This window comes from Gastrolobium bilobum, unplaced genomic scaffold, assembly GCF_033153095.1.
Source record: "Gastrolobium bilobum isolate Gb01-03AN ecotype WA unplaced genomic scaffold, APGP_CSIRO_Gbil_v1 utg57529, whole genome shotgun sequence".
NCBI classification, from domain to species: domain Eukaryota; kingdom Viridiplantae; phylum Streptophyta; class Magnoliopsida; order Fabales; family Fabaceae; genus Gastrolobium; species Gastrolobium bilobum.
In genome coordinates this window covers 52303-65185 of record NW_026899573.1, presented here as the reverse complement: position 1 = coordinate 65185, position 12883 = coordinate 52303, and the positions used below count along the sequence as shown (strand labels likewise).

At 38.8% G+C, this 12883-nt stretch overlaps 1 protein-coding gene across 1 annotated transcript; it reads left to right on the top strand.

The window, feature by feature from the left end:
* On the top strand, positions 1-2103 carry LOC133291613 (uncharacterized). Its single transcript, XM_061489899.1, has 2 exons — positions 1-1602; positions 1702-2103. Exons 1-2 carry the CDS (start codon positions 1-3, stop codon positions 2101-2103), a joined length of 2004 nt encoding a protein of 667 aa, XP_061345883.1.
* The last annotated feature ends 10780 nt before the right edge of the window (positions 2104-12883 follow it).

Genomic DNA, 12883 nt, shown 5'->3' with positions numbered 1-12883 from the left:
ATGAAAGCTCCTCAAAACAAGAAAGAGGTTCAACAATTGACTGGTAGGCTGGCTGCACTAACCCGGTTCTTACCCAAGTCAGCTAAAAATGCCCTCCCATTCTTCAAACTATTAAAGAAAGAAGCTGTGCAGGGTTGGAACCCGGAATGTCAATCCGCGTTCGACAAGGTTGAAAAATGCTTAGCAACCCCACCAGTACTATCTAAGCCAGAACCAGGAGATACTCTGATCATGAACTTGGCTGTGGGGGAAGAGGCGATAAGTGTTGTTCTGATCAAGGAAACCAGCAAAGGTCATGAGCCAATTCACTTTGTCAGTAGGGCCTTGCAAGGTCCTGAGTTGAGGTGCCAGAAGTTGGAAAAAGTGGCTTTTGCCTTGCTGATTACAGCGAGGAGGTTGCGACCATACTTTCAGGGACACCAGATAATAGTCCGTACTAATCAACCCATACGACAGGTGTTGCATAAGCCAGATCTGCCAGGAAGAATGACTAACTGGGCAATTGAACTCTCTAAATACGACATAACATATGAGAGTCGGAAGGCCATTAAATCACAGGCTTTGGCCGACTTCATAATGGAGCTTACCCCGGGCAGCCCAGAAAGGGGAGAAGTTGAGGATACTTGGAGGGTATATGTAGATGGATCCTCCAATGATAAAGGAAGTGGAGCTGGGATAATACTAGAAAGTCTAGAAGGAGTGGCAATAGAACACTCCTTAAATCGTAGTTTCCCAACTTCAAACAATCAAGCAGAATATGAAGCCCTAATAGCCGGGTTAATGCAGGCTAAGGAACACGGGAAAAAAAAGGTTAAAGTCTTCAGTGACTCCCAATTAGTGACTTCTCAGATAGAAGGAAAGTATCAGGCCAAAGGCCCTCTGCTGATGAAATACCTGAACAAGGTCCGAGAAATAATGGCCGAGTTTGAAGAGGTGAAAGTCACCCATATTCCTCGAGGGGAGAACAGTCGTGCTGACATCTTGTCCAAATTGCCAAGTACAAAAAATCCAGGAAACCACAGAACCGTGGTACAGCAGAGCAGAACAAAGCCGAGTTGCGTGATGATAATAACCTCGGCAAGTGACTGGCGGCAACCCATAGTGGCATACCTTGAGAAAGGGGCATTTCCTGAGGACCCATTAGAGTCTAGGAAGCTGGTTCGAGATGTAGCACAATATGCGATACTCGAGGATCAACTATATAGAAAGGGGTTACACATCCCTATGTTGAAATGCTTGAACTCGGAAGAAGCAGAATATGTGCTAGCCGAGATACATGAAGGAATCAATGGCCACCACATGGGGGGTAAAGCTTTGGCTAGAAAGGCCCTTCGAGCCGGCTATTATTGGCCGACTATGGAAGCAGATTCAAAAGAACATGTCAAAAGATGCGACAGCTGTCAGAAACATGCCAGGCTAATTCTTTCACCATCAAAAGAGTTGAAATATATCTCGGCTCCATGGCCCTTTTTCAAATGGGGAATGGATTTGCTAGGACCCTTCAAAGCTGCTGAAGGACAGTTGAAGTGGCTAATAGTGGCCGTGGATTACTTCACCAAGTGGATAGAAGCAGAACTGGTTATCACAATAACCTCGGCCAGGGTACAAAGGTTCTTTGAAAGAAACAACTTTTCTAGGTTTGGAATATCGGCCGAGGTGGTGACTGATAATGGAACACAGTTTGCTGATAAATGGTTCTAGGAGTTGATGAAAGACTTGAAGGTCAAACATCGCTTCGCATTTGTGGAACACCCACAGTTAAATGGGCAAGCTGAAGCTGCAAACAAGGTAATTGTTGACAGGCTCAAGAAACGAATGATGGATGCCAAAGAAAGCTGGGTCCATCAATTATATTTTGTTTTGTGGGCATACCGAACGAGTACCCAGACAGCAACGGGGGAAACCCCTTTTAGATTGACATATGGATGTGAAGCCATGGTTCTGATAGAGATTGGAGAACCCTCTTGGAGAAGAGTGAATGCTATTAAGCAGAATGAACAAGAGAATAATAAATTGCTCACTACTGAGTTAGACCTCATTGATGAAGCCAGGGTAACAACTCACTGCCGGGATATGATGGCAAAACAACTTATAGCAGCTTAGATACAACAAAAAAGTGAGGCCAAGAGTATTTGAGAAAAACGACTTGGTACTCAGAAGAGCAGATATTGGCAATAAAAATGCCAGAGATGGGAAGCTAGCTGCAAACTGGGAAGGCCCTTACCGAGTTAAAGAAAAGCTTGGAAGAGGAGCCTATGTCCTGGAAACAACAGAAGGCAAAGGAATTAAGAGGAGCTGGAACGCGGATAAGCTGAAAATATATTACAACTAAATCTGGGATCCACCTTTTGAAGATTTGAAGTTTTTCAATTCATTTGAAATTTTTCTAGGAGAATTATTTTCCTTTATTAGGGACTTGACTAAAGCCGAATATGCTGGAAAATTCATGTAATCGACAAGTTTGATATCAATAAATGACGAATTTTTGTTTTTAAGATTTATTCTTATTTAGTTTTGATGCATCAATACACATTCTGAGGTGCAAGTGCAGTCTGTCATACTGACTCTGATCAAGTCAAAATGCTTTTTTCCTCGGTCAAAGGACCTAAGGGGGACAAGTGACAATACTGCCTTTACCTTGAGTAAAGTTGGGTTACAAAACCCAGGATAGGATGAAAGGGTTCAGTCAGAAAAGAAAATTACCATCATCAATGCAGGCTTACCAAAATGGTTAAGTCAAAATAAACATGCGTCATAGAAAATGACAGAAAACAGAATCCGTATAATGCTTTCTGACCTCGGCTAGGTCAATATAGCAGCGCTTGTAAAATGCACAAGTTGCAAATGCAAAAATACCTCAAGCAACCCAGAAAAAAGATAAACTTTCGATACTTAGGCAGATGTGCCTAAGTTATTAACAGAATATGCAATGTAAAGCATAAAAATGTGAAGACAGATTATAAAGGAAAGTAAGATACTTCAAAAAAGTCAAAAAATTCAGAGCAAATTAAAAAGGGGCTCAAAGAGCCCCAAACAAAAAGTTACCATATAAAACTTGCATCACGGTCCTTCAAGCAGCAGAGTTGGCTGGAGTCTCTATTTGTGCAGCGGGATCCATGGGCTGATTAGTGGCCTCCTCACCCGCTTTAACCGTGATCTCCTCAACATTTTCGGTTTGAGTAACGGAGTCATTGTTAGTACATAGGTGTCTTTGAGACAATCTGAGAGTCAGATGGACCCATGTACTTCTTTATTTGTTATGAATATATTTTATCAATAAAAGCATTATTTATCTTGTTTCATATTGCATGTCTCAAATATTGAATATGAGTAACTGGATAAAGCCCTTGGAATGGAACAGGTGTCACATTGAGGATTTGTAATAAGGATCACGATCATGAGGGCTCAATGACACCACACGTCGATTGCCAGAAATTTGTTCCTAGTCTAGAGATACCGATAATGGGCATTGGTGATCTCAGGTAAGACTAGCACGACTCAGCTACTTGCACGGAGATGCAAGGTAGAGTCCTCGTGAGCTACAGACATGGAGATGTCTTAGCTGACTCGTGGGTGGACCTATTGGAGAATAGCTCGCACTGAACAGACCCACAAAGAGACACTACAAGGAAATCTCACAGATAGTATCAATAGGTAATGTCTCTTATTATTTGGGTGTGCCTTTTCTTAGACCTAACGTTGTCGTATAGACCTGTGCTCTGGAAGGCTTGCTTTGATTGTATATCATGTCTGCCTGAAAAATGGAGACTCGTAGGTACATTGTTGTTAGAATCTCAATTTATCACTACGATTTTACGTTTTTATGATTTATTTTCATCAAAACGATTTTACTAATATTCCAAACGCATTTACGTTTTTATGATTTTTTACGATTTTCTTACATTACGATTTTACATTTTACGATTTTTTAAACCCCTTTCGATTTTACTTAAGATCTCGATTTTAATAACATTGCGTAGGTATACTCTTGGGCATGCCCTAAGGACTCAGGGCTAGTCCGACAAGCTAAATGAATTCGTCAATCTCTGTGAGAGATTAGGTTATCCGTAGACCGGTGAAATCGGGATGACATTTACGGGACTCAGGAATCTATGCATAGTAAAGGAGTCATGAGATAGCCCGCTCTTTAGAGTCCGTAAATGAAGATTCCCTGTTTCGGCAAAAGCTAACCCTAGACCGCAGGGGTTGATACATTTTCTGTAACACCCTCCCTTGTATGCATCCAAGAGAGTTGTTTGCTAAGCGGATTAGAGTTTTGACGTCATTACTTTGATATTGAAAACGTATCTTTTTGTTGCTAATTAAAACTTAGGATGAAATCTGTTTACATACAAAAATCAGAGTAGACTTTAAAAGTTACATAGCTTGCTGAAAATGTTTAATTTCCTGGCAGACCTTTCTATTTTATAAAATTCGTATAAAATCGGGTTCAACAATTCAAAAAAATATTCTTTGTTATAGAGAAAGAGCACGTCTAGGGCTTCGCGTGCATATAAAAAAATAGCAATTCGGAGGTCATTTGCCTCTCGTAACATAACTCGCAATGTGCTCGCAAAACGGTTTATAAATCAGCACTTAATAAAACGTTCAGAAAATTATTTTCGTAAAATGTTTTCAGAATTTTTCCAAAGTAATAACTGATCATAAAAGTCTTAAAATAGTAGCTAAATCATAGTTTCAACAGTAACCCAAACTTCCCAAAATAATACAGTCATCCATCAAATAAAACAGCAACAGTAAAAATCCAAGCAGCAACGATTAACAGCCAATATCCAAAATAACCATGTCCTCATATGCTCTTTCGTCCTCCTGCAATTTTATAAAAATTGCAGCCCCAAAGGGGTGAGAAAGATCCCAGTAGTGTGATAGTAAAACCAATAATGCAACAATATTAGACTAGGTACAAAATTATAAAACAGTCACATCAACATTTCATTTTCCGTAGGAATATTAACATATCATAGTGCGTATATAACGCCTTCATTACGCTCATAGGACCGTTGTGCGCGTACTAACATATCATAGTGCGTATATAACGCCATCATTACGCTCATAGCATCGTCGTGCGCGTACTAACATACACAGTGGATATTCCATAATGGCTCCCATCAAAGGTGAATTCCAATTGTGGCCTATGCGGACTGAAGCCAAGTGTCCCATACCCTGGTACCGAAGGGATTCCTATATGATGCGTGCTCAATCGTATGCATATTTATATAAATATCCTAATCCATGAACAACATGAAATTCGTGCATGTATGCCATGATATGCTTCACACACAACAAGAAACAAATGAATTATGAGGTGTATATGCATAACTAGATCATCATCATAATAGCATATCTTTCATGTACTTTCCGTACCAAGCTGCCACATAACAATTACTTCTCATTCATGATTTTCCATCTTGTCACATTCATAGGCAGCATACATATAGCAAATGACAACACATTAATCCAAGGCACATGTGAGCAACAATTCACAATTCTTATACGCTAGCTAATAGTCACATTAGGTAATACCACCGAACACTTACCTCGCGCGTCACAAATAAATTACCAGGCAGCAGCGAATTAGTTCAAAGTCTTAAGAGTTTTGCGCACCTAATAGGTCAACGTATCAAATCATAATTTTTATACAATTATCCCTATAAATCACCAATAATTTCTACGCTCCTAAATCATGCACTTTCATCAAATTATACGGCTCCTATTGCTAATTATATTCTGCCCTTAAGAGTACTTCATTCCTTGCTAGAATTACCATTTTTCCAAGGCTCACAACATGCATAGGTTCGGTTTTAAGACTTCTCCTAAGCGAATATTTTTCTGACTTCGTCTCAATTTATTAACTTTTTACAGCAACAATACCCAAGGCTTTCCCTACATGTAGATTCAGTTTTCATAGTCCCTAAACCACATTACTATTCTGACTTAGGTTACTTCACCAATTTGTCAACAGCGAGGAATCCAAGTTTCAAAAACAATTCTTTGAGTGATTAAGTGGTAAGTCCAAATCGGTCAACATGGGCAGAATTGATGAATGGAAAAAGCCAAAGGAAAACCTTCTCTAATTCTACATGTGATGGCCGAACTATGAGGACAAGACAAAGGAATGATAAAACAATCTATACTCATTAATTTATCAACGTGTAACAGTGAACAGTTCCAAGGTTCTCCATACATACTAATTCGGTTTTCAACATAAAAAGAACTCATTATATTTTATTCATATATTCGACTATACAAGGCCTAAGGTATGCTAATGAGGGACCTAAACATGCTGTCCAACTACGTTTAATACATACAAGACCCAATCAATTTAATTACTTCAAAGATCAGTAAAAAAACTATATTCCAAGCTCACACTAGGACAATTTTAGCTTACATTCCTCATATCCTAGAGCTGTTTGAATGGGCAGAATTAAGGAAAAGTGAAACAGCAAAAGTAGTCTTCCTAGTTCACGCATGGAGATCAAAACAGGGATGACAAAGGAGGGGTTAAATGTTTGGCTCTTACCTCTAACACGCACCTACAGCTCCCAAATCCACCAATGGAAGATGGTCACCAAGTGAGGGGCACACAACCAAACTTCCTATGCTCCAAAATTTCGGATTTTTGCTACATGCAACAGAGAAATGGTTCCATCAAAAACGAGTGGGGTGTGTAGGGACAAGGGAGAGATTGTTAGTATATGGATGTCCTAGAGACAATCTTTTAATTAGATTAGGACATATGTGGACCTTTGTATTGTCACAAATAAATAAAAGCACTATTTATCATGTTTCATATTTTGTCTCAATATTACTGTTAATATTTTATATGAGTAACTGGATAAACCCCTTGGAACAAAATAGGTATCTCTTGAGTATCTGTGATGAGATCACGATCATGAGGATTCAAGGATACTGGATATTTATTCCTAATTTTATGTTTCTAGTCTAGAGACACTGAGAATGGGGATCAGTGATCTCGGGTAAGACTAGCACGACTTATCTACTTGTATTCGGATGCAAGGTAAAGACCTCATGAGCTACAGATATGGAGATGTCTTAGCTAAAGTCGTGGGTGGATCTATAAGGGTATAGCTCGCACTGAACCGACCCATAAAAGAGACTCTATGAGGAAATCTCATTGAGAGTATCATTAAAGTAGTCTCTTTATATTTGGGTATATCTTTCCTTAGACCAGAAGTTATTACCTAGACTGTGTTCTAGAAGGCATGCTTTGACTGTATACCTCGCATTGAACAGACCCATAAAAGAGACTCTATGAGGAAATCTCATCGAGAGTATCATTAGAGTAGTCTCTTTATATTTGGGTATGTCTTTTCTTAGACCAGAAGTTATTACCTAGACTGTGTTCTAGAAGGCATGTTTTGACTGTATACCTCGTCTGCCTGAAACATGGAGACTCATGGGTATACTATTGGGCTTGTCCTGAAAAAGCACAGGGCTAGGGTGATAAGCTGAAGGAATTCGTCAAATCTCTCTGAGAGATTAGGTTATCTGTAAACCGGAGAAATCAGGATGACATTTACAGGGACTCATTAATCTATGCATAGTAAAAGAGATCATGAGATGATCTGCCTTTAGAGTCAGTAAATTGAAGATTCCCTATTTCGAATAAAGCTTACCCTAGACCGCAAGGGTTGATACGCTTCCTTACCCTAGGTTTTTTTTTTTTGGTACAGTGCCAGGAGGTATCCCCATTCAACCTTCTCCGGGCACCATGCCCTTGGGGTACGGTCCGTTTGGGCTAGCCCCTCATTGTAACAATGGGTGCACTAAGCTTCGCAACCGGAGAAAGGACGAGACTAATCCCCCAACCGAAGATTTTTGGCTTATCTTCTGGCCCCCAAAGATTTTCCAAGAAACTGCTTGAGGCAGGGTTTGATCCCTGCACCAAGAAATCCCTTGGGAGCTCAGCTGCCAACTGAGCTACCCTTGGGGGTTCCTTACCCTAGGTTTTATGGGAAGGTAACCGAGACGAAAACAAATACATACGGCAACCAAATATGTGTAATAGGATGATCAAGTCATTAATCTAACTAGCTCTGGGGCAATAAAGCATTGCTAGTGCTCTGTGTTGTCATTAAATGGAATGTGGGCTTGTTGGGCCCGAGCCAATTTATGTCAGTGGCTATGTTGGACCTAATGGGTCACACACTAACATCTTAATGTCATGATAATATAGCATTAAAGGTATTGGGCCTAATAATGGTTGTTAGCCCAAGATGAAGTTTGGAAGCCCACCTAAGAGGGAGAGGGCGCATGGTATTGTTAATGGGCTTGGATGGTCCAAGACATTACTAATTAATTTAATTAGTTAAATTACTTATCAAATATTTAAATTTTAAATTTTGAATTTCAAATTTGAATTTTGAAATTGGAATTTTGAATTGAAATTTTGAAATTCGAATTTTGAATTTGAAATTTGAAATTTGAAATTTGAATTTGGAAATTTGAATTTTGAATTTGAATTTTGAAATTTGAATTTTGAATTTGAAATTTGAATTTGAATTTAGAATTTAAATGTTTGAAAGTTTGAATTTAAATGTTTGAATTCGAATTTGAATTGGCTATGAAAAGTTGTTTCATAACAAAAGGATAAGATGAGATCTTGTTGGAACAAATCCCTTGTATCAAGAGAAGATCTATGGAGATCTCCAAGGGCTGATTTGGGGCACCATTTTGGTAGGAGATGATTGTCATCTTGTCAAACCAACAAGCTCCAATCAGATTTGGTTGTTGAGAGAATCAGTGAGCTAGTTGGTTCAAACTTGAATGCAACAGCTCAAATGTATCTGGACCCTTTTTGGGCTGAATAGGGGCGCATGAATTGGTGGTCATATGATGACCATTGGTTCAAAATTTTGACTAGATAAAGACCTAGTCTTATGAGGATTCAAAGGGGAGGTTGTTGGGATTTTTGAATTGCAACAACTCCACATGTGTCTCACTCACTTGTGCGCCACTTTCATTATAAGTAAAGTAAAAATTCTGATTTGATACACTAATTGTCTCCCTCTCTTGTGCGCCTAGTTGGTGAGTTCCTCCTTAACGTTTTTCAAAAGAACCTAGCCAATTCTTCTATATACCATTCCCACTCTTGTGAAGTTTTCATGCTGGAGACTTCACTCTTCTAAACACATATACCTAGCCTCCTTCTTCACCTATTGAGCGCATAGCAAGCCTCTCTGTGGCGGTCAATAGATGTCTTTCAAGAAAGCGTTCTTGCATCTTGACGTGGGTGGTGTGGATCAACGTTAGAGGGTTTGAACCCTTCAAACCTAACACTGATCGTCTTGGAGTTTTGAACTCACAAACAAAGGTAACATCACATGCCATAAAGCATGATTCTTGATTGCATGTGTAATTCTGCATATGAAAAATTTTGTTTTTCCCTCTCACATGCTACGGCCTTCAAGGCCATTTTACTTTCAAGTGGTATGAGAGCCCGGTCGCTTTACCATCGGCGGGTGATGGTACTTTGTTTGTGAAATTAATTTTCTCACGGTCAAAAGGTCTTTTTGTTAAAGATTAATTCTTTGCATGTGGATTTTTTTATGAACATGTTTAATATGATTATGGTGTTCTTGTATCTACATGACCTCATGGTTTTGTTTGTTTTGATTCTTTGTGAAAGTTTTCAAAAGAGACATTTTTTGAAAAGGGAATATGATTCTGCCATGATGTGAATATTCAAATGCATTATTTTCTCCATGATTTTATTTAATAAAATTTTTGTATATGATGATGTATGGTTCAACCATATGAGTTATGGTTGAATAAATGGTTTAATTTTTGTGATCTTTGAGAAAGATTTGACAAAGATTTGAATTATGCATAAAGATGCAAAATTTGACCATTGGGAGAAAATTAGAAAATTTTTGAATTTTGATTCTTGTTTTGATATTTTAATTGTTAAATTATCAAAATATATGTGAGGAAATATTTATATAATATTTGATATTATGTGCTTGCAAGTTGTTTAAATTTTCAGGTGCAATTTGGAAGGGGATGGTCATGGTGGCCGAAATTCGAATTTCAAATTTTAAATTAATGTGTAATTTTGCTCTATTTTAATTAGAGTTGTAATTTGAATTTTGAATTTTGTATTTTTATTATTTGTCCCTCCAAAGATGTTTTGGAGTTTCTTTAATTATATGTAATTAGAGAATTAGGCTAGTGGCGTATAGACGACGAGGAGCCGATGCTTGAGAAGCAAGATGGACAAATGCACGAGCACCATGACCATCTCAAATAAAACTGTTTTATATGCATGTATGCTTTTATGTTTTGAATGACTAGTATGCATGAATTGGACAAATCGCATTTGTATGTATTATTATGCATGTCCAATTACGACTAGTGTAACCCTATAGATGTTTGACATAGGATAACGACTAGCATGATAATAATATAAATGCATTTGATGAGACCTCCTCTACATAGTGGTGCTCTACAACTCAGTTGAGACCCACTGTTTCGTTGAGTAAGAGTAGTATTAGAAGTGTTAGACACTTAGGGTGCTGGTTAATACTTAACTGAGACATAAGTTGCAGGCTCAGCCGGGCTTATGTGCTTAGGGTAATAATGCTAGGTTGGTTGCATGAGATGCACCACTAAGTGACAAGGAGTTGTCAACCTAATGTTAAGAGAGGGTATGAGATACTATTGATGAGGATCAACCCATTATTTAAATTAATCTTGCGGTCACAGACGGGGGTTAAAATATATAATTGCACTCTTAATCTCACTAAGGTAAAATCTAAAAGTAGATTAACCCTAAGTCAAATGGGAAGGGTCATTGACTTAGATAAAATAGTGGGAGGGGCAAATTATTTAAAGTCTTTAATAATTTGTTTATACAACATGTCTAAATATATTAATTAAATCATCTTTACATCTTTTTCAGTTTTTAGTATGACTAATCCACTGTCACTGCGCTCAATACTCGATACGAACAAACTGACCGGTTCAAACTTTATGGACTGGTATCGAAGCTTAAGAATTGTTCTTAGGGCCAAAAAAATAGCTTATGTCTTGGATGCTTCATTACCCGTAGCTCCTAGGGAAGGGGAAGATGGGTTCGCGGAATTTGATTTCGAGGCCCACAAACAGCACATGGAGGACAATGTATTGACTGTCTGCATCATGTTGGCATCCATGTCGCCTAAACTGCAAAAGCAGCATGAGCATATGGATGCTCCCTCTGTTGTCTTACATCTCAAGGAGTTGTATGACATTAAAGGCAGGCATGAGAGGTATGAGGCCTCTAGAGAATTGTTCTCATGAAGGATGTCTGAGAACATGTCTGTGAGCAGTCATGTTCTTAAGATGATCGGGCTCATTGAGAAGCTAGGAAATCTAGGCTTCATGATGGATGCCGAGCTAAGTAATGACTTAGTCTTGACCTCGCTTCCACCGTCCTTCAGTCAATTCATTTTGAATTACAATATGCATGGGATGCTTGTGAGCTTGCCTGAATTGTTAAGCATGTTAACAACTGCTGAAGTGTCTATCAAGAAGGATAGGACACATGCTCTTCTGATTGGTGAGCCTAGCAAGGCAAAGGGTAAGGGCAAGGAGCCTGCGAAAGGAGACTCCCTTAAACCCAAAGGAAAACCCAAGAAGAAGAAAGGCAAAAAGAAGGGTAAGAGTGCATCCAAGGACAAAAGCGATGCTGAGTGCTTACATTGTGGCAAGAAAGGCCATTGGAAGAGGAATTGTCCAGAGTACCTGAAGAGTGTCAAGGACAAGAAGCATGGTGATGCTTCTACCTCAGGTACTTTCATGATTGAGATAAATTATTCTTGTGCTAATCCTACCTCATGGGTATTGGATACCGGTTGTGGTTCTCATATCTGCAATATGTTGCAGGTGCTTAGGAGCCCAAGGAGATTGGAGAGAAACGAGGTGGACCTCCGCGTTGGCAATGGAGCAAGGGTTGCTGCTCATTTTGTTGGAGATGCCGACCTTATTTTGCCTACGAGCCTTTTATTGCATTTGAATAATTGTCTTTATGTTCCAAACATTTCTAGAAACATTATTTCTATTTCTTGTTTAGAACAAGATGGTTTTACTTTTAGTATTAAGAATGATACATTTTCTATCATTTCGAATGATATTGTTTATGGTACTGCTTCTTTAATAAATGGATTGTATGTTCTGGAAATGGAAACTGAAGTTTTCAATATAGCCGTGAAACGACCTAGGATAGATAATCAATCTTATCTTTGGCATTGTAGACTAGGGCACATAAACGAAACAAGATTGTCTAGGATGCATGCAAATGGATACCTAGATTCTGTGGATTTGGAATCCTATGGACAATGTGAATCTTGTCTAGCTGGGAAAATGACTTGTCACAAGCCCAAAGGGCTTGAGAGTCATGGGGCTAGTGAGTTATTAGAACTCATTCACACTGATGTTTGTGGGCCAATGTCTATAGAGGCTAGAGGAGGATACTCCTATTTCATCACCTTTACTGATGACAAATCAAGATTTGGGTATGTGTACCTAATGAGATATAAATCTGAAGCCTTTGAAAACTTCAAGGAGTTTAGGAATGAAGTAGAGAAACAGCGTGGCAAGATGATTAAGACATTACGATCAGATCGTGGTGGTGAATATCTGAGCCATGAGTTTCAGGATTATCTGAGAGAAAATGGAATTCTCTCGCAGTTTACTGCACCTTACACACCACACCAAAATGGTGTCTCCGAAAGGAGAAACAAGACCTTGTTAGACATGGTCAGGATGAGTGAGACTGAACTTCCAAAATCATTTTGGGGATATGCCTTAGACACATCGGCAAACCTTCTAAATAGGGTACCGTCTAAATCTGTTCAGACAA